This window comes from Narcine bancroftii, chromosome 1 (assembly GCF_036971445.1).
Source record: "Narcine bancroftii isolate sNarBan1 chromosome 1, sNarBan1.hap1, whole genome shotgun sequence".
Lineage (NCBI taxonomy): Eukaryota > Metazoa > Chordata > Chondrichthyes > Torpediniformes > Narcinidae > Narcine > Narcine bancroftii.
Genome location: NC_091469.1, coordinates 131,410,965 through 131,438,245, shown reverse-complemented (window position 1 = coordinate 131,438,245; position 27,281 = coordinate 131,410,965). Strand labels below are relative to the sequence as shown.

Here is a 27,281-nt window from a genome sequence, read left to right as displayed (position 1 = left end):
TCTCTCCAACAGTACCAAATAAAGCAGTTAAGGGATTAGGTTTAAAATTAACTTATAAAAATGCAGAAAAAGTTTGAAATACTTTGATCCAATAATTCTCAAGAAATAAGATCTCCTTTTTCTTTCTTTGAAGTTGGGACAGGGAGGGTATTAGTGGGGAGGTTTGGATGGTTGGGTTTGTTAAAATATATATATATATATATATATATATATATAAAATGACTAATCACATTATGTATGTACTTAACTGTTATGTTTGTGATGTTCAATTTAAATAAAATATTAAAAAAAGAATTAATGAGGCATCTCCATTGTTGCATTTATCACAACGAGGAGATATATCCACATAAAAACGAGATAATTTGACTTCGGACATGTCAAACATATAGTAATCTCAGGACAGTGTATGAATGAGGAAGATACCTTCACATAAGGGATGAAGGAAGGCAGTCATGCGAGCGCTCGTCATCACTTCAATGCACATTTTAACATCTGGGCACTCAGTGAATAGAGTGGGAGGAAACACTTAATTTAGAGTTGCCTAAAGCCACGAAAACAATACTGCTCCAGTTCGTACATCCAGTTTATTCCCTATTTTAACTCAGCCGTGGAACAAGGTTGTCGCACATTTTGGATACCATCTAAATTATGCATTGAGAAACGCGTTCACGTGGACGCTAATACATTTATTAACATGTGTCTTGACGGCGGACCAAAAAAGAGAACGATTTTTGTTTTGGCGAAGGACACCACGTTTTCACGTGGTGGCAATTGTGTTATATTTAAGGGGTTTTTTTTGGGGGGGGGGCACTAGGTTAGTTCCAACTATTTTAAAGTTACCTAATGGTACAAATAAGAGCGAATAGAAGAGTTTTAGGAACATTTGAGAAGTAAAAATCGTTAACAGTCTTGGACGATGTCGTCCGGGAAAGTAAAACTTACCCCACAGGGAGAACCGTACGTTACATATAAAAGCGTTACTTAAAGCCTGCGTTTGTTCGCATTTTAAAAACCTTCCAGTCCCATCCAACTCTCTAGCCTGCTATGAAAAGGCAGGTCAAACTTGGGTAATTTTGCGACAGATAAAATGTTACGTGTATAATTTGAAGAGATCTTTAAATACCATGTAAAAAGAATCAATTTTCAAATGAGTTGATAGTGCACTCATGCGCAAAATCTCCAAATAAGGTTTCAAACTTTGCCTCTGGTCACTAAAACAGAAAAGTCAAATCTGAACCTCACGAGGTTGAAGCCTTGGGTGAAAGCAATTGATGGGTTTCTTTTTCAAGCGCTGTGAAATCTTCATCTAAACAGGAGAGCAATTTATGCAGCTTTGACTCGTCTGTAACTGAATGTGTCATTTACATTAACGTATAGTGAAATGTAAACAATTTATACGTAGATGTGGTGCATTAAATATTCTTTCCATATAATTGTAAAGACGGAGTTGCTTGAGTGACCTTGCGTCTTTTTCACTTGAAGATTAATTCAAACAGAACAATTTCCCATTCAAAGCTCATCGCCAAGGCCAGTCCTCTCAGCTAAACCGATTTGTCTGACAAAGTGATACTGACCACATTGTGGCTCGCCAAGAGGTCGTGGACAACACTGTAACAACTCACGCTGCACAGAATTTTTCCACAGGCCATTTCGATTGATGTGACACCTCTACAGATCTTAATTTTGATCGAGGAGAGCAGTGTTTTTTTAAAAAAAAGAAATTCTAAAAGTAGTTTCTTCTCTTTCGGACCATTAATATATTTCTAAATGCCAGTTAAAAAATATATTGTAAATAGATGTTTACATTTCAGTCTTTCTGTTTGCTGTATTGCTTTATATATTCAAAATTTGGTTGACTGTTGTTGATTTGGACAATTCTGAAATAAACTAAAATTAGTGTCTTTTGCCTGACTTCCAAAAGTGATTTTTAAATCCGAGCTCTATAAATATTGATCTCCTGTCATTTTTGGAAAACAAATCTTGTTAATAAGGGGCCAGCAAGCGATGCAAAACAATGCTCTTTTGACATTTTACAATTTATATGTTTATTATTTACAAAATGTGTAACGATACTTTGGCTATTTATTTTTTTAATCCCTGCGCAAAAATGTTATCCAGTCGTGGGGAGGGGAGTGTGTTAAACTGACGCCACCAGACGAAACAATCGCCAAGTAAACTTTGCTTAAAAGGCGGCCGTAAAAAAATAGAGCAGCTTTGTTCCCATTTAACTTAGTCGCATGTTAAAATATTTTTGTTATGATAATATTGCAAAAGCGAGATGCAAAGTAGCCTATCATATCAAAGCGCTGTCTTTAGAATATTAGCGCCCTGGCTTCTCCACTTGGCGCGTTTAAAGGAACCAGTTTAAAGGCGATTGTCTCTTTCTCTCTAATGACATTTACCGGATCAGAACATGCTGCTAATTCGATCATCAAGCTTTGCCCTCTTGAACAATGCCAGAGTAATTTTTCCCAAAGTTTGTTAAATTGATCAAAATTAGGCAAATGAATAGGGATCTCCAGGCTCTCCCTCTTGCAGGTGACAGTGAATAATACACTTTTAGGCCAGCTGCATTTTCCCTTTTATTTTGTTTTCTTTCTCTCTTTTTCCTCCACAATGCTTAAAGATCTCCCATTATTAAAATTTAGGCCAACGAAACTATTCATTCATTTCAATAGACATTTTCTTATAGGATAATAGGCTACAAATTGAGCCCACCAAATCGAATCCAGTGGTGGGTAGAGCCTCGTGTGCCAAAGTCTGCTGGGGCTGGCTTTGAAGCCAGCAATGTTCGTGTGCCAGCCCCAGTCCCACACCTGCCGAGGTCTCCAATAAATAATGAGTGGAAACAAAAGCTTGCCATCTCCCATAAAATGGATGTGTCACCAAGTCGTGTGAGAACAAACGGGAGCCTTCCCCTTCCCTTGAACTCGGCGGAACAGCCTATTAAAGGCTTACTTAATTACTTTAATGACTCCGGACATGCTTGAGGGCTGGGATCGCTCGCTTTAGTTTTGGAAACAGGCGAAATCGAAAGGGAGAAGGGAAGAGGAGGGGGGGGGGGTGGGTAGGACCTTTTGTTTTGTTTCTTTTCTTGTGCGCACTGCGCCCTGATGGATCGGGGCAGACACCAGCCTGAGTTCACATTTCCCGCCTTTTTAGGACTATGCAAATGATATTCGGGGAACGATCACGTGTCCTTTGAAGAGCCACGTGGATTAACAAAGCCGGACTGCCCCCTGCTAACCCCTGGCTATAGTACCTCAGCCCCAGATTTCTGCCACCTCTTTAACCACGTATTCCCCAATGCCCCGCTCTCTAATCCGGTCGAATAATTTAGGTAATGAATGCACTGGACCCCTTAATGATCGCTTTATAAGGAGCCACTTTCAGCCTGGGAGGAGCATAGTCGAGTTTTATTTGACTGCAGAAAGCACAGGGAGGAAAAGTTTAGCTGCTAACGGTGAAACTATTTTAATTGCCCATTTTATCCTCTTTGTCTGACGATGTCCGCCAAAACGAAAGAGCGCAAGGTAAGGGCAACCCTTTTGAGCCGTGCTTTCTCACTGACCGCTTCCAATTGTATGTGGCTTTTTCACTGTCAGTGGTAGAACATTCCCTCCTCTGCTGAGGAAGAGAATGTTTTCATGTTTTTCTTGGAGGTTAATGCATCCCCATCCACTTCACGGAGGGGAATCTCCAGCAAAAACAGGGGAGTGACTTTTTTTTCCCCCCAGATCTCAACTTTCTGCTGTTAAGCTTGTATTTTACTCCCCAGACTGCTCCTGTGTCCCACAAAGTGATCGAGAAAAGACGCAGAGATCGGATCAATCGCTGTCTGAACGAGCTTGGCAAAACTGTTCCAATGGCATTGGCAAAGCAGGTACCTCCCAATTTAAAAAAAAACTGTTACGTCTAATGCAGAGGAGGCTCGTCATTTACTACCTCCAGCTATTCTATTGTGATATCTTATTTCAGGGCACTGGGAAACTGGAAAAAGCAGAGATTTTGGAAATGACAGTTCAGTATTTAAGGGCTCTGCACTCGGCTGATTTCTCCAGAGGAAGAGAAAAAGGTAGAGGTCCCAATACCTTCCCTTAACACTTCGTGAGTTTTGGTAACTAGTTGTGAAATATTGATTTTCCGAAAAGTAAGAAAGCAAATCTTGGTTAGAAATATTGCGATTGTAGACACAGTCCAAAAGTAATCTCCCCCTTCCCCACCCCGAGAATCGTTTTCACACCTCTGCGCGCCACTAAACACCGCCTCTTTCCCATTCAAGTAAAGTACAACACTTTAATTTAGAAACTTTTCCACGTTATTCTCTGGAAGGAAATCCACAGAATTTTTTTTTAAAACCTATAAATCACAGAGCAGTGTTCCCGTTGTGCATAGATAAGAGAAGAACACCGTGGTGTTTACACTATGAAAAACCACAGTTGCCATCAGCGAACATGTCCCTGGATTCCAGAAAGGGTTGAGCCGAGAAAAACAAGTGAAAACGATCCAATTCATACATTTTTCACCCTCGTGTACCTTCACCTCCAGAGAAAAATGATCCGAAGTTGACTGGAACTATCCGAGTTCCATGTTTCTGTTAATACAGAATATCATAGTAAAATGGTCTCTGCAAGATCCTTTAAGAACTCGCTCCCATTTGCAATATTAAAACAAATCTGATGCAAGCAGCAATACGTGCTTGGCTTTTCCTTAAAGAAGTCTGCGCCTATTTCAATTAGTTTTCAGGAAACTTTTAATATTCTAATAGGCACGCGTCATTTCGGTCATCACAAGCCTGCATTGATTTATCTACTACTGTGTTAAGAGCTTACTCCAAAGCTTTCTAATTTTCAGAATATTTGTGAGCCACCTGAACGCATTTTATTTACGCAGGCGAACTACTAGCAGAATTGGCCAACTACTTCCACGCCGGTTATCACGAGTGTATGAAGAACCTGGTCCATTATCTGACCACGGTGGAGCGCATGGAAACAAAGGACACAAAATACGCCCGAATTCTCGCCTTCTTGCAGTCCAAATCTCGCCGATGTTCCGATCCGATCTTCGGGCCAATTTCTTCTCACGACACGGACTATTCGTATCAGCTTCACCCCGTGCCAGAATTTACAAATTCGCGTTTGAACGAGTCCTTACTGCAGCAAGGGGCCGGGGTGGCAAGAACACAAACCATGCACTGGCACGGTTCAGCTCGGAGTCCCGGACTCCCCTTTATTCCAAGCCCAACCATCCCTATGACTAACCCAGGGCAGCAACCTACTTTCCTCCACTCTGTGCAAGGCCTCGATCGCCATTATATTAACGTGATTGGCCACTCACACCCGAATACCTTTGGCCTTCACAGCTCTCAACATGCAAATTTATAGGAAAATACATGTTGGACTGGCATAATGGGGGAAGCGGCCAATCGATTAAGGCCCATTAAATAGGATCTTACTATAACCATTCGTAACTGCACCGTAGGATTGAGCAGTGTAAGAAGATCTCAGGTCGAAAGCTCAGTTTTAACATTCCATCTTAAAGGTGTGGGGGGGGGGGGGGGGGAATTAAACCCATTATGTGTCAAATGACGGCTGCGATGTTTATAGCCTCCGAACGTGTGCAGTGACACGTTGTCCATTTTGACAACTAAGATGAGCCACACCTCTTCTTCCTTTCCGGCGATCCCTCGGGATCGGGAATGAGTTGCTTCCACGTTGGGCTTCTGGGGTGGCTACGAGGCCAAGGTGGAAACTACAGGTGGTGATGGGACGGGCGAGCGATAGATTGTGAATCTTCCGCAGGGCTTCGGTGTGCACCTCGAATTTCTCAATACCGTCCCGAATCTTCCCTTCCATAGTTCACTGAAGCCGGTGGAAACGTAGCGTTGGACCTGGTAATCTCCCGGTACAGAGTGCAGAGTCTGGCGTTCGCTCTGTTTTGGAGGAACGGTATCTATATATATTATCTTCATTTTTGTTTTAACTTTGGCGATGGGAAAGATTTTTATATGTATATTATAATGAAAGAAAATCAGGTTCAGGTTTATTGTGACATGCACCAAGATGCAGAGATAACATTTGTCCAGCTAACATTTCAGACAGAGTACAACAGGTAAGAGGGTCAGGAAATGTAGAGTGACAGAGACAGATCAGATGGGACAAAGCAATGGCAACACTTTTAAAAACTTTTTTTGGGGGTTGATTCAGTCGTCCTGACACTGCGGGAGAGAAACTGTCTTGAATCTGCTGGCGCGTAATCTCACATTTGCAAATCTACCCGGCGGGAGGTCGGAAAAGAGAGCGAGGCCGAGGTGGGATGATTTTATTATATTGAGAGGCTGCTTTATCCCGGCAGCGGGAGGTACAGATGGAATTGATGGAGAGGTGGGGGGGGGGGGTGCGATGACCTGAGCCGCGTTCATATCCCCACTGCATTCTTGGCGGGGCAGTTCCCGAATCCGAAGCGCAAAAGAACGGAAGAGCTCGGTTTCATTCTTCCACTTCTAGCTTGTCGGTAGGTTATTTATTGTATTGTTATTACCGTCTCTATTTATAAATACATAAGTATCCAAAAGACAAAAAAATAAATGCCTATTGCCACTGTTAATCGGCAATGATCACTGAAACGTTGTTTTCTTTTTCCTTTTCGCGGGTGTTCCAATTTCCAGGAGACGCGTGTGTTTACGCAGCCCCCTCCCGGCTTGAGGGAGCGCCTTCTTTGCTCTTTGTTCTTTGTTCTTTACTCAAAGTAAATCGACCCACTTTTCAATGATTCTGAAAGTTAGATCGTTTTACAGGATGCAGATCGGCCCCGTTCACTGCATTTCGAGGATCCCTAGACCAGACAATGCCTCTGGAAACATGAAGATTTGAAGACCTCGGCCGCGGAAGAGGATATGATAAATGATAATGCCCACCTCCTACAACAGATTTCAACCCCTCCCGAGTTAGATACCACGCCAGATATGAAGAGAACATCTCAGTGTCTATCCATGGCCTGAATAATTTTGTCTCCCTCAAACAGATTTCCCACCCCTCCTGGGCTTTCCACTCCATCCCAGGCAAATCTTCCCCCTCTCCAGCGCAATCACATCCTTTACAGAAAATATAATGATCTCCATTAAACTAAAATATAATGATCTCCGGCCATTAAACTAAAATGATTCGGGAATGAAATAAGATTCTGCCAGGCAAAGCAACCAGAAAGGGTCGCCGGATCCTTCGCCAAATGAACTTGTTTCCTTGATTAATGTGGTTGCCCATTTAATTTTAACCCATCATTATTCAAATCCCACGAAAGCTGCGTTTCACGGCATTTAAACGGGCTCAACCAGAAAAATATGCAGAATCTAGGGTTTTATCCAGTTACAAAAAAAAACTCGACAGGTCATGCAGCTTCCCCAGGAAATGGTTCGGAACTTCTGAGGAAGGGTTCAGGCCCGAAACATCCACTACCTTTTACTTACTGCGGAAATTTTCCAGCGCTTTTGTGGACAGCACTTAAAGGTGCTCGCTCATTGTTAACTTTTTTTTTGTTTGAAATGCAATTATAATGTCAAAAACACGAGCAAACCTAGTTCACCACTCTGTTCAAGGGTTGCAGTTCAACATTTGATTTTTTTTTCGCTTTCAATGTCCTAAATGCAGCTTGTAGTGATATGAAACGTGTCTCCCTGCTCTTTCATATCACATATCATCACCATATCATCATATACAGCACAGAACAGGCCAGTTTGGCCCTACTAGTCCATGCTGGAACAAATCCCCACCCTCCTCTTCCCCTCCAATCCTCTCCCCTCCATGTAATTATCCAGTCTTTCCTTAAATGTAAATAAAGTCCTTGCTTCAACCACCTCTGCTGGGAGCTTATTCCACATCCCAACCATCCTTTGCATGAAGAAATTTCCCCTCATAATTTTCCCCCTGTAATCTCAAACCATGGCCTCTGGTTTGAATATCCCCCACTCTTAATTTAAAAAAGCCTATCCACGTTGACTCTCTCTGTCCCTTTTAAAATCTTGAACACCTCCATCAAATCCCCCCTCAATCTTCTACGGTCCAGAGAAAAAAGCCCCAGGCTGCTCAACCTTTCTCTGTCACTCAAACCCTGACATCCTGTCAACATTCTCGTGAACCTTCTCTGCACTCTCTCGATTTTGTTTATCACCTTCCTGTAATTTGGTGACCCAAATTGCTTTCATGGAAGAATATGTGGACCTAGGCGATTAATGGTTGTATCTTACTATCTGATGCTCTTTGACAATAACTATACTGATGGACACTGCGTCGAGAATGAGAACAGCATCTGTGCCCCACTGTGTCAGTGCAGGCCACAAGCACACCAGCCCCCTATTCGCTCACTTTGCCTGTAGCCCTTGTGACATGTTTCAATTTCTCAGCTAAGACTTTGTGAAGTTTGCTGCAATACCTATCTCAGGCAGCTCTGGATTTCAACCACTCTCTGGATCAAAAACAACAATCTCAAGACCCCTCCTAATCTCTTTCCTCTTTAGTTAAATAACCCTTCTGATATGGAGAAAAATTCTTAATGTCTATTCTATCCATGGCCTTCATAACTTTGACTCATTCAAATCGATTTCCCATCCCTCCTAGGCTTTTCCGCAGCAAGTCTCTCCTATTCCATTCCAGGCAACATCCAGGCAAATTTCTTCTTTCCCCCACCCCCACCCCACCCCCTCTGCAGCACCTTTACAGATAATTATACACACAGTATTTGGAATTAATTATAGTCACAAAATGACTAGCTTGGGAGCTACACAGGTCTCCTTGAATTGAAACTAGGAAGTGGAGATGAAGAGATGGGACATAGCCTCAAGATTCAGAATAGTAGATTTAGGATGGAGATGAGGAGGAACTGCTTTTCCCCAGAAGGTGATGAATCTGTGGAATTCGCTGCCCATTGAAGCAGTGGAGGATACTTCAGCAAATGTATTTAAGACAAGGTTGGATAAATTTTTACATAGAATGGGAATTAAGGGATGTGGGGAAAAGGCAGGAAGGAGGAGATGAGCCTATCATCAGATCAGCAATGATCTCATTGAATAGTGGGCCGAATGGCCTACACCTGCCTCTTAATTCTTATATATGTTCTTTTGGGGGTTGTAGGGACAACATACCTAGTTGGTGAATGCTGTTCAGTAATCTTATTTCTTTTCTTTGAGTTCAATTAAAAAAAATACACACATATAGATCTATTAGATTTGCTAGGAGTATAAGGAAGGACAAAAATTTGAACATTTCATAAAAAACCTTGATTATACATAATATAGAATGTGTGTACCCTTTAAATCAAACCTGCTACATCAAAAATATAAAAAAAGGAAAAAGAGGACTCCCCCCCCCCCCCCACAATCAAAATCCTCCTCTAAACAAGTCAAACTTCCATATCTAAGAAAAATAGGAACGAAGGACCAGACAGCTCTGTTCAGGAGGCATCCAAACACCCTCATTTGTTAAATTATGCTAATATTTTATAAATGGGCCCTTTATATCTTTAACATTATGTCTGATTTTTTATAAACTTCCTTTCCAATCATCAGAATTGCCGGTCGAACTATCAAGGAGGTAAAAGCTAAAATTCACTTCTGAGATGAAGTCAATAATATTCCCTCTTCTTGAGAGAAACCAAACAGAGCAATTACGGGGCACGGTTCTAACTTGACCCTAAAAATGATTGATTAAGTTTGAATGTAATTTTTTCAATAAATTTCTAAACTAGGGCAAATCCAAATTATATGTATCAAAGAAGCCTCAAAAATGTTATATTTATCACATAATGGATCAATTTCAGAATAGAACCGAGAAAACTTTCTGTGTTCAACCTTAAATTACAACAAACAACATTGTGCACAAACTGTGGATTCATTAATCATATTTAGAGCAATATCCCAGTCCTCATCTGGATGGTACAAATCTGTGTCATGCTGCCAATCACTCTTGATCTTAACTAGAGAAAATGTTCTCAAATCCATCAAATGACTATAAATAATTGATATTGAACCTCTATGAGAAAATTGAAAGTCAAAAAGTAAATCAAGAAAATTTGTTTCAGAAACCTGTGGAAAATCAGAAAGCGTGGACTGAACAAAATGTCTGACTTGTAGATATTTGAAAAAATAATGACTATTGGGTAATTTAAATTTTGCCCTCAATTGTTCAAAAGAAGCAAAATAATGCTGAATAAAAAGAACTTTAAAATTATTAATTCTCAGTCTACACCACTCTCTGAAACCTGCATCTGATAAAGAAGGTTAAAAAAAAGATGTTTAGTTATAATAGGTTTAGTTATAATAGGTTCTAACTAATTTTTAAAATTTTGGCCAGAGAAAAACTATGGATTCAAAAAATAAATTCTAAATTGTGCCCATATTCTCAATCTATGTCTCATTATCAGACTACTGGTTAATTTATCAAAAGAAAAAATAGGTAAGAAATACCCTAGGACTGCCAACATAGATGTTTTTTTAGAAAAAATCTGTTCCATTTCTGCCCAAGAAGGACAGTCAACTAATTTATCAAATTTAAATAAAAGAAGCAAATTACATATATTGAACCACCACCACCACCACCCCCCCCCCCCCCCAAAGTGGAACCTGAAATTTGGAAGTTTCAGACCTCCACTCTTTTTTTTCTTTCTTGAAGATGCACTTTATTTAAAAGAGGTTGATTTCCTTCCCATTTATAAATGGAAATAAATGAGTCCAATGAGTCAAAAAAAGATTTAAGGATAAAAATTGGTATAGTCTGGAAAAGATATTCATTCTAATTATAGTAATGGACAAGCGTGGCAATCCTGGTAATAGAACTTTGCAAAAATATTTTCCTTCAATAAAATTCTTATAACTCTTGTGATTGTAATTCCAGGATACCTAAACTGACTTAAAAGGGAAATTAGAATATCTTAAAGCCAACCCCTTTATGGGTAATAATTCACTCTTATCGAGTGAACTGGCCCATATGGGTAAATAGAGTGAATATGTTTGGTATAGAAACCTCTGGGTTTGAAATGAAAAGCAAAAGATTATCTGCATATAAAGAGACTTTACATTCAACACCATTCCTAATTGATGCTGAAAAATCTCTACACTCCTGTAAAGCTATAACAAGAGGTTAAATATTAAATCAAAAAGCAACAGGCTTAAAGGGAAATCTTGCCAAGTTCCCTGATGAAGCCTAAAAAAATTTGACTGTTTTGAGTTAGTACAAATTGTGGCCATCGATCATAAATATAGTAATTTAACCCATTTAGTAAAATCTGGGCCAAACAAGTAGCAAAAAGATAGTCCCATTTCACCTGATCAAAAGCCTTCTCGGCATCTATTGAAAGTACACATTCAAGAGCTGAAGTAGAGGGTAAATACAAAAAGTTCAAAAATTGATGTATATTGTAATAAGAATAATGATTTTTAATAAAACCTATCTGATCTGGTAAAATATTTTCTAATCTATGGGCCAAAATTTTAGATGATTTTTTAGCAGGCTGCACTGATCCACTAGTGAACTGGATCACAGAGGTGCAGGTTTACACTTGCTGATGTCACAATGGTAGGAGGTGGGGGGGGGGGGGGCTGCAAAGAATAATGGGGGTCATGCTGAAAACCTCTCAGAGAGTTCCAGTAAAAACAGTTGGTTGGTTCATCTCACTCACAGCTTCCATGTGGTTTTTAATTCATTCGTTGCACTGCACACCAAGCACAGTGGTGACCCTAATGCCATTTTGGACCCCACAATGAATGACATGAGCACACAGAATGTAGTCTCGCTGAAGCTGCCAACCTTTATGTCCTCACAGCCGCTAGTCTGGTTCAAACATGCTGAGGCCTAGTTTCAGGTCAGGCAGATCACCGCAGACTCCACAGGATATTACTAATTGGTCAGTTAACTCGACCAGGAGACTTCCAGATGAATCTTGAAGGCCTTCACCCTTCAAGAAGCAAAGTTCCCGGCCCCCATCCTTGACTCAGTAACCTTATCAGGCAATGAGTTTGCCAGAATCCTGGCAGGATTCCCAGCCATTATAATGCCGCAGTCCCGAAACATGGCATCCAGCAGTACATCCCAAAGCAGGGACAACCGCTACACACTCGGGCATGCAGGCTTCCTCCCGACAAGCTGCAGGAAGAATTCAGGAAGATGGAGGAGATGGGAATCATTCAGCACTTGGACGGCCCATGGGCTTCTCCTCTACACAAGGTGCCAAAGTCATCTGGGGGATGGAGACCTCGTGGGGACTACTGCCAGTTCAATTATGCCATGGCAGCTGACTGGTACCCAGTTCCCTACATCCAAGACTTCATGGCCAATCTACATGGAGTGATGATCTTCTCAAAAATTGATGCCCATACATTGTTGTGACGTCCCCAAATCAGCCCTCATCACTCCTTTCAGGTTTTTGAAGTTCCTCCGCGCACTATTCGGCCTCAAAACCGCAGCACAGACTTTGCAGAGACTCATAGACTCGGTGGGGCGAGGCCTGGATATCTACCTAGACGACATCATCACTGCCAATCATTCATGACAGGAGCACCTAACACACCTATATCTGCTCTGCCAGCGACTGAGTGACTACGGCCTAGCCATCAACCCAGCGAAATGTCAGTTTGGCCTGACAACCATTGATTTCCATCGATTGACACGGGGTGGTCCCTCTTCCGTCAAATTTTGAGGCCGTTTGTAAGTTTGCCAAGCCAAGTACTGGCAAAGGTTTGCAGGAGTTCATTGGGAGGTCAACTTCTACCATCGGTTCCTGTCATCAGCTGCCAGGATCATGCAATCTCTTTTCAAGCTGCTGTCTGGTCAGACCAAAGAAGTCAGCTGGGATGCGGAGTCTAAGGCAGCTTTTGACCAGACCAAAGATGCTCTGGCCAATGCCATTCTTCTAGTCATCCGTGCGTTGATGTGCCCACTGCCCTCAAAGTCAACGCATCCAACATGGCCATCAGTGGCATCCTAGAGCAGCTGATTGATAGACAATGGAGACTGCTCGTTTTCGTCGGACACACCTGAGACCCCTGGAGTCGAAGTATAGTGCATTCAATAGGGAGTTGCTAGTTCTCTACCTTGCCATACACCATTTCCTCAAAGGTCAGAATTTCACGGTCTTTGCCGATCATAAGCCCCTCACTTTTGCCTTCACCAAGGTGGCGGACCTATAGTCAAGAAGGTGGCAGCATCACCTCTCTTATATCCAGAGTACACGATGACTATCAAGCACATTTATGACAAGAACAACCTCGCGGCTGATGCTCTGTCCCATATGTATGTCCTGTCTATGCACTCTCTATCCCTTAGAATTGACTATACAGCATTCACAGTGGCCCAGTGGCAGGATGGCGAGATACCAGCCTACTGCACTGCAGTATCAGGGCTACAGCTGGAAGATGTGGGTTGTGGGCCATCCGAAGCTACACCTCTCTGTGACACATCCACCGGCTGATCTAGGTCCATGGTTCCTGTCGCATAGAGGCATCGTGTCTTTGACACGCTACATGTTGACCCACCCATCCATCTAGGCGACAACTCAACAGGCCACAGATAGGTTCACGTGGCATGGCCTACGTAAACAGATTGGCCACTGGGCCAGAACTTGTCTGCGCTGTCAGACATCCAAGGTGCAGTGCCCTTCTTTACAGTCCTTCCCACTGCCACACAGGTGACTTGACCACATCCATGGGACATCGTCAGGTTGCTGCTGGTTTCCAGAGGCACTATGTACATGTTAATGATAGTGGACAGGTTCCATAGATGTCCGGAAGCTGTCCTGCTCTTGGACACTCCCACAACATCCTGTGCCAGGGCTCTCATCGCCAACTGGATAGGTCATTTCGGCCTTCCTTCCAATATCACATCAGAAGGCAGGGGGCCTATGGGCAGCACTGGCACAGTTCCAAGGAACCCAGTTACATCACACCACAGCCTACCACCCACAGTCTAACAGCCTGGTGGAAAGGTTCCATCGGCATTTGAAGACAGCCCTGATGATTTCAGGACAAATTTCAACTTGACTTTCATGTTCTACATGAAATTACTTCTCCAAAGGGAGACTTAGCCCAGCACATTAACACAAGCAAGGATCAGAATTGGGTGGACAAGCTGCCTTGGGTGCTCCTTGGCATCTGCACAGTGCTGAAGGAGGATTGGCTATGTTCTCTGCTGAGCTTGTCTAAGGGGCCCTGCTGACAGTCCTGGGAAAGTTTGTGCCAGTGGCTCGTAGCCAGGAGGAAACACCTATTGTGCTACTAACATGACTTCACAAAAAGGTGGGCACCTTGCCCCCTGTATCAACCTCATGCCACAGTTCATCTCCATCCTACGTCCCTAAAGATCTAGAAGACTGTGAGTACATCTTCATAAGGAGAGGCACAGCACCCATACGTGGGTCCATACAAGGTGTTATTACACAAATGGACTACATGCCTTTTGGACCCTGGAGGTAGGCAGAAAATGTTCATGGTCAACCACCTCAAACCAACATATCTTGGCCTCAACCAACCAGTAACTGTTTCAGCTCTGTGGCAGAGAGGTCAGCCTCCCAAATGTATGAACTGTTTATGAACTATGTACTTGGCCCCTCTGAATACATCTGGAGTTGGGGGGGTGGGGGGGGCGGTGGTCATGTAGCGTGCAAACAATTCGGGTCATGGAGGTGCAAGCTCGCACTTGCTGACATTACATCGATCCCAGTAGTGGTGGTGGTGGAGAGGGGGGTGGGTGGAAACGCAAGAGATCATGATGGTTTTGCCGATAAGCTCTTGGAGAGTTCCAATAAAATCAGTTGGTTGATTCAGCTCACTCACAGCTTCCATATGGTTTTTCTTTTGTTCTCTACAAAGCATCTTCATGTCTATATTAAGTAATGAAATAGGTCTGTACAAGGCACATTTGATAGGATCTTGCTCTTTTATCAAAAGTAAAAATTGAAATGAAGAAGTGGAGATGAACAGGTGGGACAATGCCTCAAGATTCAGAATAGTAGATTTAGGATGGAGATGAAGAGAACTGCTTTTCCCAGAGGGTGGTGAATCTGTCCATTGAAACAGTGGAGGTGACCTCAGCAAATAAACTTCAGACAAGGTTGGATAGATTTCTAGATAGTCGAGGAATTAAGGGATATGGGGGAAAGGCAGATCGGTAGAAATGAGCCCATCATCAAATCAGCCATGATTTCACCTCCTCTTATTTCTTATACATGTTCTTTTGGGGGCTGTAGGGACAACATATTCTTCTCTCGTTGCTGAATACTGGTCAGTAATTTTCTGATTCTTACTTGCGTTAGTGCGCTGGGCTGAGTTTTCCCTTCAGAGAAGTAATTTCATGTAGAACATGAAAGTCAAGTTGAAATTTGTCCTGAAATCATCAGGAGCCAATCTGCCATTAGAACATAGATCAGTACTGCAGTATAAAATCTTTCACCCATAATGTTACGTCGAGAGATATAAACCTACTCAACAATCAAACTAATCTTTTCCTCACTCAAAGCCCGTAAACCACTATTTTTCTTACATCCATTTCTCTATCTGAGAACTTTTTATATGTCCCCTTACAATATATTCCAGCCACCCACCACTCTCTCTGTCAGTTTTTACCTTTGACATCTCCCCTAAACTTTCCTCCAGTCACCTTAAATGGACGTCCTCTGGTATTGGCCATTGCTACCCTGGGAGAAATGTGTTGGCTGCCCCCTCTATCTCTGCCTCTCATAATCTTACACATTTCTATTAAGTTTTCCCCATTGCTCTGAAGAGAAAAGCCCTTGCTTAGAGTCAAAGAGCATAGAAGCAGGTCCTTTGACATATCTTATTCCCACTAACCAAAATGTCCCACCTACGCTAGTCCCACATGCCTTTATTTGGCCCATATCCATTTGCTTGTAAATGTTGCAATAGTACCTGCCTCAACCATCTTCTCAACAGCCTGTACGCACCTCTCAGGTTCCTGTAAAATCTCTTCCCCCCTCAACTTAAAACCTATGCCCTCTGGTTACTCCAGGAAAAGGAGCTCTCTGAATTTATCCAATCTATTCCTCTTAAGATTTTGTATATATCTCTGAGATCATCTCTCATCCCCCTGCACCCCAAGGAGTAAAGCCTAGTTTGCTCAACCTCTCCCTATAAGCAAGCCCCTGAGTTCTGGCAACATCATCAGAAACGTTCTCTACACCCTCTCCAGCTTGATGTCTTTCCTGCATCATGGTGAATACAATCTTCCAAATGGGGCCTCACCAATGACTTTTACAAGTGGAACATTACCTCCCAACTTCTGTACTCAGTACTGACTGATGATAGCTAATATGACAAAAGCCTTTTTGACCACCCTATCTATCTGTGACTCCTCTTTCAAGCCACTGTGTAGCAGTGCTCCTTAATCCTTCTGGTCTACAACTCTGCCCAATTCCTACACTTCACTGTGTAGGTCCTACCCATGTTAGGCTTCCCAAGATGCAACACCTTACATTTCTCTGAATTAAAATCCATCAACCATTCATCTGCCCAGTTGCCCAAGCAAATCAAGATCCTGCTACAATCTTTGGCAACTTGTCTTCACTTGTTCATATTCAAGTTTATTGTCTTCTGATTGCACATGCACATTTACAACCCGACAAAACCAGATAATACTGCACACGTCCAGACACACAGTTCTTCCTATACACAGATGACATATGTACATAGTGATCCAAAATAGATATTTATAAAAATAATTTATGGGTTTCCAGGATTGTTCAACAGCCTCACCCCCTGTGGGGGAAAAAAGCTGTTTCCCAGCCTGCCAGTCCTGCTTTTGATGTTGAAGGTAGTGTCTCAAAGATACTGCAGGCTGGCTGGTAAGGATCCTCAATGATTCTCTGAGCCCTCTTTAAGTACTGATCCCTGTAGATATCATCGATAGAGGGAAGGGAGACCCGTGAATTTTTTTGCAGTTTTAATCACCCTCCGTACTGACCTAAGATCTGATGTTTGCAGCTACCAGAACCAACTATGATGGAGCCAGCCAGGACACTCTTTATTGTTATTAGTAAGGTGACCGGTAGCCTTGCTCTCCTCAACCTCCTTAGGAAATGTAGGTACTGCTGTGTCTTCCTGACTGATGAGGCATTGTGGGTCCAGGATAGGTTGTCATTTAAATGGACACCAAGGAACAATGTTCAAAGTTCAGATTTAATGTCAAGAGTACATATATGACATTAATTGAACCCTGAGATTGTTTCCTATGGGCCAGGCAGAATTTCTACATAATGGTAGTCCACAAAAACTCCACAAGAACAGATTTAAAATTTTTTTAAAATTTAGACATACAGCACAGTAACAGGCCATTTCAGCCCACAAGTCCATGCAGCCCAACTTATTCCCAATTAACCTGCACCCCCGGTATGTTTCGAACAATAGGGGGAAACCAGAGCCCCCAGGGAAAACCCATGCAGACACAGGGAGAATGTATAAACTCCTTACAGACAATGCAGGATTCAAACCCTGCTCCCGACCACTGGAGCTGTAAAGGCCTTCCGCTAACCATTATTCAACCATGCTGATACGGATACAGAAGAGAGAAATGCAAGGAAAGAAATGTAAACAATTTCACTTTCAATACAGAAAAAAAATTCTGTAATAAATAATGTGCAAAGAGTCCTTTAACAAGTTTCTGATTGAATTTGCTGTTTAGGAGTCTGATGGTGGAGTAGCAATTGTTCCCGAACCTGGTGGTATGAATCTTGTGGTGACTATGCCTTTTTCTTGGTAGTAGCAGTAAGAGTAGAGCATGTCCTGGGTGGCATGAATCCTTGATGATTGCTGCTGCTTTCTGATGGCAGCATTCCATGTAGATTTTCTCGAAGATGGGGAGTGTTTTGCCTGTAATGTATTTGGCTATATCCATTATCTTTTGTAGGGCTTTTCACTCAGAGTTATTAGTACCCCCATTCCAGGCCATCAGTACACTTTCCACTGTACATCTGTAGAGGTTTGCCAAGGTTTCTAATATCATACAAAACCTCTGCAAATGTCTGAGGAAGTAGAGGCACTGACATGTTTTCTTCATGATGATATCCATATGTTGGGTCCAGAAAAGGTCCTCCAAGGTAGTGACTCCCAGGAATTTAAATTTGCTCCCTCTCCATCTCTGATTCTCCCAATGATCACTGGATCATACACTTCTGGTTTTCTCCATAATCAGCTCTTTGATTTTGGTTACATTGAGTGTGAGGTTGTTAGAACACCATTTAGCCAAGTTTTCAATCTCCCTCCTATATCCTGACTCATTGCATGTAGTGTGGATGGTGGAGTCAATGTGGCCTCTCTGTCTGGAATATAGACAGAAGTTGTATCACCTACCAATCTGCCCTTCCATAAGTGCACACCTGACCACTGGCCCTTTTAAATCACTCACGGATTACCTGGGCTGGACTCCCCAGCTTACCGCCCTTTAAAAGCAAACCACGTGGTGCAGCACACTCTCTCTGCACCTTGGTCCTGACTATGAATGCTGTTCTACTCCAGGTCATGATCTGTGGACATTACTGGAGAAGTCATTGGTAAGTTGTGCACTACATTTAGAGTGGGACTGTAGTATTTTGTGACAGTACTTAGAATTGAACCAACCCCTGTTGGTACAGGGAATCAGGAGTGTCTGTTGAAGTCCCTGTCTTGTAAGAGTGTGTTAGTGACTGTATATTTCTGTAGGTGTATAACAAAAAAAAGAGAAGGCAGCCACTGGTATCGGAGATCACTATATCCAATGTGAATGTCTATGTAGTTTTAGTATAGTGTTGTTTTGTGTCTTCCCTGTTACAATTTCCCTGTCTGTGCAATAAAGATTATTCCTTGTTTTTCAGCTTGTGTCTGGACTTATTCTCTATGAACCCACCGAACCCAACTTAAATCCAACATCAGACCACCCCTTTTCAATACAACCCACTACATGGTATTGTTAGCATATTTGTAGATGGTGTTATAGTACAGAGCCACAGTCCTTGGCGTAAAGTGAGCAGAGCAGACCTGCAGTGCTCCAGTACTGATGGAGATTGTGGATTGTTCTTGCCAATCCATTTGTGGTCTGGACATTAGTCAATCCAAGATCCAATTACACAGGGGGGTATTGAGGCCCAGGTCTTGGAGCTTGGAGAGGATGATGGTGTTGAATGCTGAAGTGTAGTCGATAATGAGCATCCTGATGTATGTGTCTTGATGGGGCTCCCCACTCTTTCTATGCGAGAGTCATTGATATGTGGTGGTGAGTGGTCCTAAATCCCCCCGAAGACCACAATCATCTCCTTTATCTTTTCCATGTTGAGACTCAGATGTTGCTCTTGCACCATAGTACAGTGTAAGCTGACTCATCATTGTTACTGCTGCTGTATCATCTGCAAACGATGATTCTGTTGGAGCTGAACCTAGCAGTACAGACATGGGTCAGCAGCATGGACAGTTGCAGCCCTGAGGTCTGCCAATGTGTTGGAGCTTGAGGCTTTGGTGCCAACCCAGACAGACTGTGACCTTTCAATCAAGAAATCCAGGATCCAGTTGCAGAGAGGAATACTGAGGCCCAGCAAGGACAGTTTATCCACCAGCCTCTGAGGTGTCACTGTGTTGAAGTCAATGAGGCTTGACGTATGAACCATCGTCTCTAGGTGGGTCAGGGCAGAGTGGAAGGTCAGGCCTATTGCATCATCTGTGAATTGATTTGACTGATAGGCAAACTGGAATGGTCCATTTTCACTGGTAGGTGGACTTTGATGCACTCCATTACCAGTCATTCAAAGCACTCATGATTGTGGATATCAGTGCCACTGGATGGTAGTCATTTAATCCAGCTATGGTCACTTTCTTGAGCATGAGATAATAGTGGCAGTCTTGAATCTTGCAGGAACAATGGACTGCTGGAGTGAGATAATGAAGTTGTCTGTCCAGTATTTATAATGCCAGACACTTTAGCGTCAACCACAGATTTACTGATCATGCCATGTACTTTTTCATCCAATTCATTGATATAGATGATGAACAGCAATGGGCCCAGCACCAAACACTGTTGTACGTGACTAGTTACAGGCCTCCAATCCAAAAAAACAACCTTCCACCATCACTCTGCTTTCTTTCATGATGTCAATTTTTTATCCATTTGGCTATCTCACTGGATCCCTCATGAACTAATGTTCCAGAGCGGCCTACCATTCAGAACCTTGCCTTTCTGATACCCATATATACAATGTGTACAATTCTGCCCTCGTCATCCTTCTTGGTAACATCTTAAAGCTCTATCATATTTGTGAGACATGTCCTCCCACTTACAAAACCATGCTGACTACTTGTAATCATTCTTTGTTCTTCCAAGTGCACGTGGGTCTTCTCCCTCAGAATATGGCAGCCGCAAGCAACTGGCAAAAATTTGTGGAAAATAAATGGATAAAAAATAAAACTGGTGCACTTCGCCATTAGTTCTCCATTATGCAACACAGTCTGAAGCAACTGGAAGATTCACTTCTCTGGCATTTACTAATTCCCATAGGCGTCAGATACAAGGGTTTTACTATCTTTGGAAAGTTAAAATCTCCTACTATGACAACTTTATTTGACCTACAGCTGACAGCAACCTCCTGGAAAATTTGTTCCTCTAATTCATGTTGACTACTTGGGGGGGGGCCTGTAGTACACTCCCAACAAGGTGATCATGGCTTTCTTGTTCCTCATCTCCACTCATAGCTTCACTAGCTGGCCTGTCTGTAATGTTACCTTTGGCTATTGCTGTGATGTCCTCCTTATCCACCAACATAACATCCTCTCCAATTTTATCCCCTCCTCTATCTTTCCTGAAGCACCTGTATATTGGAATGTTGAGCTGCCAGCCATGCCCCTCTCTTAGGATAGAACCATAGAACCATAAAACACTACTGCATGGAAACAGGCCCCTCTGGCTTTTCTAGTCTGTGCTGAACCATTTTTCTTCCTCGTCCCACTGACCTGCACCAGAGCATAGCCTTCCATATCTCTCCCATTCATATACCTGTTTAAATTCTTCTTAAATGTTAAAATTGAGTCTGCATTCACCACTTCAGCTGGCAACTTGCTTCACACTTCCACCACTCTATGTGTGAAGAAGTTCTCCTCATGTTCCCCCTAAACTTTTCCTTTTCACTATTAACCCATGACCTCTAGATTGTATCTCACCTACCTTCAGTGGAAAAAGCCTACCTATATTTATTCTGTCCATCCACCTCAAATTTTAAATACCGCTATCAAATATTCCCTCATTCTTCTACATTCCAGGGAATAAAGTCCTAATCTGTTTAATCATTCCCTAAAACTCAGTTCCTGAAGTCCAGCCAACATCCTAGTAAATCTTCTCTGCACTCTCTCTAGATTATTGATTGATATCTTTCCTGTAGTTAGGTGACCAAAACTGTACACAATGCTCCAAATTTGGGCTCACTAATGTCTTGTATAACTTTACCATAACATCCCAACTCTTATACTCAGAACAGATCCCAATGATCCAAAAACCTGAATTCCTGACCCCAGCACCACTTCCTCAGCCACAAATTCATCTGCCCCATCTTATTTTTGAGCGCACTACCTTGTGACACAGGGAGTAATTCAGAGATCACTGCTCTTCAGGGGCTGCTTCTTAAATGCTTACCTAACCAACCATACTCATTGTGCAGGACCTCATCCTTACTGTTTCTATGTCAATTGTACCAATGTGTGCAATGACCTCTGGCTGTTCAACCTCCCCCTTGAGAATGTTCTCTACCTGCTTAGTGACATGCTTGATCCTGCAGCCAGGAGCAACATAAACCATCCTGGTATCACTTTTGTGGTCACAGAGTCTTCTAATTTGATAATATCTAATCCATTTAACTGGCCATCAGATTTTTTTTAGAAAAATAGCACAATAACAGGCCCTTCCGACCCACAAGACCGTGCCACCCAACTAACCTACAGTCCTCGTACATTTTTGAAAGGTGGAAAGAAACCGGAGCACCTAAAGGAAATCCACGCAGACATGGGGAGAATGTACAAACTCCTTGCAGGCAGCGCCGGATTCAAACCTGTGCTGCCCCCACTGCACTAACCATGCCATCTGTTTGACATTTTATTCAGATGCATGAGTAATAATAATAATGAATGATTAACTGGATCCCAGTGAAAGAAGCCCCAATTATCGAGTTAAATTAGACCATAGACCACAAGACCAAATGATATAGGAGCAGATGTAGGCCATTTGGTCCATCAAGTCCATTCCACCATCCCATCATGAGCTGATCCATTCTTCCAATCTCCCACTCTGCCCCACTCATCTGTCTTCTTCCCATAACCCTGACTATTCTGATATCAATTTTTTTCCTTAAATGCACCCATTGACCTGGCCTACATAGCTGCCCATGGCAGCAAATTCTAGAGATTCACCACTGTCTGGTGAAAGAAATTCCTCTGCATTTCTGTTTTAAACGGGCACCCTTCAATCCTGAAGTTGTGCCCTCTTGTCCTGACTCCTCTATCATTGGAAACAACTTTGCTTTATCTACTCTGTCCAGGTCTTTCAACATTCAAAACATCTACTAACAGCAGTGAATGTACAAAACCTTTAATGGATCGACCTTCTCAAACTAACTTTATAAGAGCAATAGCCAGAAGCCTTTTATTGTTAAAGGTTTAGAGTGACCGAGAAATTGGAGACCTCCAAATATGTGCACAACTTTACTGAAGCATTACTGAGTTAAGAAGTTGACCATCTTACTGGAAAAGGTGTAAACCTTCCACAAAGTAGGATAAACTATCTTCCCATAGTTTTACAGAGTGTTGGCGAACGTTGGCAACACTCGTTAAAAAAAAATGGATTGGATATGATCCTGAAATATTTCATGTTCTTCATTGATTAGTGTTGGACCCCAGCTTGAAGGTTACAATGGAGTGAAGAATATGTAAAGTTGCAATTCATGACTTTGTTCAAATCTGATGCTCTTGATTGCCCTTGGATTTGAGCTGATACATCTATCCTGGGTGATAATGTTACATAATACAATGGAAGCTGTCCTCCAGGTGAAGATCCCTAGACTGTCTATGGAGTGTTCAGTCCTACCAATTTTATTGTACGCAGATGCATCCTTGAAGAGTTGTAAAGACAAACTCAAGAAGATTTATCACTTGTACTGGTTCTCATAGCACCTGCCAAAACCTGACCATCTTGGGCGGCCACCTCCTATAGAATCTGACTAATTCGATTAGTGGTCATGTTACCAAGCTGTCCTTGAAATATCTATGCCCCTCATCCAGAATACATTCCTTGAAGATCAATTGAATGGCGTGTGCCTTTGTCTTGAATGAACCTTGTACATAGGTTAAAATTAGGTAAGCTCTGAGGTCTAATTATGGCTATTCACAATTGAGTTGAGTGCCTTGCTCGAGTTAAACATCCACCAATGTTATAGATCAGCAGTTGCACAACAACCACACCATGTCCTTTCCAAAAGGACATTAATAAATCAATTAAGTTTTAATTGTATAATTAGCATTATTGCCTCCACCTAATTCATGAATTAAAATTCCCAAGCAGTTGGATGGATTTGAACTTTAAATCATTAGATGAGACCTCTGCAATAGTAACCAAATAACATACCCATTACATTACTGAATCTCTGAAAATGGTAATAATGATAATAATTTTACTGACACATATATTGCCCAGTGTACATATACAGCAAAATTCTTATTTGTTGCAGATGAACAGGTCCTTTATGATATTGGCTGCCTGTTTGAGGCAACACTTTGCATAGATGCATTCACTAGATGAGAGGTTGGAGCCTTTGATGGACCTTTAGACAATAGGTACTTGAGTAAGCCATTCAGCCCATCAAGCCAGCACCGCTATTCATTTAGATCATGGCTGATCTTCCACTATCAGTACCCTGTCCCTGCCTTCTCCCTATAACCTTTAATTCCCCTGTCTACAAGAACCTTATCTAGCTCCTTCTTGAACTTATCCAGAGAACCCTCCTCTATCACCTTCTGCGCCAAAGCATTCCACAGACCAACAACTCTCTGGGTAGAACATTTTTTTCTCATCTCTGTCCTAAAGGGCCTTCCCTGTATTCTTAAACTATGGCCTCTAGTTCTAGTCTCCCCCGACATTGGGAACATGTAATCAGTTTCTATCGTGTCCAATCCCTCAATAAACGTATACCTCAATCATATCTTCCCTCATCCTTCTAAATTCCAACGTATATAACCCCAGTTTATCCAACCTGTCAATCCTGCCATTCTGGAAACTAACCTTGTGAATTTACACTGCACTCCCTCAATAGGGAGAATGTCCTTCCTCAAATTAAAAGACCAGAACTGGACACAATGCTCCAGCTGTGGTCTCACCAGGGCCCTGTACAACTGCAGAAGGGCATCTTTACTCTTATACTCTATTTCCCTTTTTATGAAGGCCAACATACCATTTGCCTTTTTCACAGCTTGTTGAACCTGCATGCTAGCTTTAGTGACCGAAGTATAAGTACACCTAAATCACGTTGCAGTTCACCATTCTCTAACTAGATTCCATTAAAATAATAATCTTTCTTCCTGTTCCTGCCACCAACGTGCATAACCTCATATTTATCCACATTAAACTGCATCTTCCATGCATCTGCCCACTCACCTAACCTGTCCAAGGTCCCCTGCATCTTCCAGACATCCTCCCAACACTTCACACTGCCATCTCTTTTCATGTCACCTGCAAATTTGCTAATGTTATTTATAATCCCCTCACCTAAATCATTAATATATATGATAAACAACTGAGGACCCAGTACCGAGCCCTGCAGGACCCCACTTGCAACATCCTGCCATCCCAAAAATGACCAGTTGACCCCAACTCTTTGTTTCCTGTCTGTCAACCAATTCTCTATTATTACCAGAACCCTACTAATCTCCTGTGCGGGAGGGACCTTATTAAAAGCCTTCTGAAAGTCCAAGTACACCATATCCACTGGCTCTCCCATGTCCGCCATCCTCGTCACATCCTTGAAAAATTTCAGATTAGTCAAGCATGATTTTTCCCTTCAGAAATCCATGCTGATTTGTAATTATACTATTATTTCTGTCTAAATGTTCTGTTATTTCTTCTTTTAATATAGACTCTAATATCTTCCCCACCACTGACGTCAGGCTAACCGGTCTGTAATCGCCCATTTTCTCCCTCCCTCTCTTCTTGAAAAAGTGGCACAACATTTCTTCTTCTTTTCTTTGGCTTGGCTTCGCGGACGAAGATTTATGGAGGGGGTAAAAAGTCCACGTCAGCTGCAGGCTCGTTTGTGGCTGACCAGTCCGATGCGGGACAGGCAGACACGATTGCAGCGGTTGCAAGGGAAAATTGGTTGGTTGGGGTTGGGTGTTGGGTTTTTCCTCCTTTGCCTTTTGTCAACCCTCCAATCCACAGGCACCTCTCCTGAATCTATAGAAGATTAGAAAATGTCGACAAATGCATCCACAATTTCAAGAGCAACCTCCTTAAGCCCCCTGGGATGCAGTCCATTAGGACCTTGGGACTTATCAACCTTCAGTCCATTCAATTAACTCAAGACCACATGCTTCCGAACCTGGATTTCCATCAATTCCTCCATTACTGTTGGAATTTCTATCAATTGATACTGCAGGACCTCTACCCCTTATCTGACCTTTACTTGAATTTTCCCTGTGAAGACACAACCAAAGTATCTGTTAAACTCATCAGCCATTTCTTTGCTTCCTGTAATAGTTTTGCCGGTTTCTGTTTTTAAGGGCCCAATTTTGGTCCTAACTAATTTTTTCTCTTTGCGTACCTAAAAAAGCTTTTACTATCCCCTTTTACATTATTGGCTAGTTTACTCTCGTACCTCATTTTTTTCCTCCTATATAGCTTTCTTACTTATCTTCTGTTGCTCTTAGAAGATTTCCCAATCCTCCAGCTTCCCACACCTCTTTCATATATCATACTTCCTCTTCTTGGTCTTGATATTGTTCTTGACTTCTTTTGTCAGCCATGGTTGCCCTTTGCTTGTCTTAGAAACTTTCTTCCTCTTTGGAATGAACTGGTCCTGTACCTTCTGAAAAATGCCCAGAAATACCTGCCATTTTTGTTCCACAGTTCTCCCAGCCAGGATATCCTTTCATTATATTTTGTTGAGCTGCATAATCCCCTTTATTCAACTGTTATACTGATACTTCCAACTTTCTTTCCTTCTCCCTTTCAAATTGCAAATTAAAACTCACCATATTGTGGTCACTATTACCTAATGGCTCCCCTACTTCAAAGTCCCTTATCCAATCTGCATCATTACATGATGTAAGTTGCAGACTTCTATGTTCCTGGGCAGCTGAATTCCAAAACCAGGCTGAGATGCAATTTGTCAGTATAATTTCCACAGTGTGTTAAAAAAAAACATGCCAAATCTCCTCAAGTTTCTTAGAATTAGAGCTGTTGATATTCTTTCTTCACAGTTGCCTTGATGTGCTAGCTGCAGTGGAGATCTTCTGAAATACAGACTCTTCTGAAATTGAAGATTTTAACCCTCTCCACCTCCATCTCTTCCTGAATACAACAATAATATCCTTGATCTTAGTGACATTGAAAGCAAGATTATTATTCTGGCACCATCCAACCAGATTCTATATTTCCATCAATAAACATCATTTCCAGCTATTCAGACATCTGCAGTGAAGTTGTCAGTGAATTTGCAGATTGGGTTGAACTAAAATTGGCTATGCAATCATGAGTGTACAAGGAGTAGTTTAGGGAACTAAGCTTCAGGTGCCCCTGTTGATGGTCAGCTTGGAAGAGGGAATGTTGCTGTTTTGCACTGATTGGGACTGCCAATTAAGAAGCTGAGGATCCATTGCAGAGGGATGAACAGAGTCTCAGATCATTTAGTTTGGTCAGTTTTGCAGTTATGATGGTTTTGAACACTGAGCTGATGTCACTGAATACAAAGTAAGTGTTCCTGTGGTCTAGGTGATCGTTGAGTATCTACTCCAGTGGGGAGCTTACTGGAACCAAAGTAAAATATTGCACTGAGGGAGACTGAGAAATGGGTTCTTGCATGACACAAGCTTGCATCATACCATTCTACACTCATATTGGGCTAGAGTCCTTTAGGGGGTAGGCAATAGATGATGACAAACTTCCAAGGATAGCTTATTCCCATCATAATACTTTTTGTTTGATGGAACCAAATTCTGTTGCTCTTCAATTAGTCCCATGTGGAATTCAATTTTATACACTTTGACTCACTTCATGAGTGGAATCCATGTTAGA

General features: G+C 42.1%; 1 protein-coding gene and 1 long non-coding RNA gene across 2 annotated transcripts; both read left to right on the top strand.

The window, feature by feature from the left end:
- The first annotated feature begins 3,232 nt into the window (after window positions 1–3,232).
- helt (helt bHLH transcription factor) lies at window positions 3,233–5,543 on the top strand. The gene is made up of 4 exons (XM_069939793.1): window positions 3,233–3,533; window positions 3,779–3,883; window positions 3,979–4,075; window positions 4,894–5,543. Exons 1-4 carry the CDS (start codon window positions 3,507–3,509, stop codon window positions 5,382–5,384), a joined length of 720 nt encoding a protein of 239 aa, XP_069795894.1. The 5' UTR covers window positions 3,233–3,506; the 3' UTR covers window positions 5,385–5,543.
- A 553-nt stretch (window positions 5,544–6,096) lies between these two features.
- Window positions 6,097–26,675, top strand: LOC138764206 (uncharacterized). Its single transcript, XR_011358069.1, has 2 exons — window positions 6,097–6,513; window positions 26,468–26,675. It is a non-coding gene; the product is annotated as an uncharacterized lncRNA (long non-coding RNA).
- The last annotated feature ends 606 nt before the right edge of the window (window positions 26,676–27,281 follow it).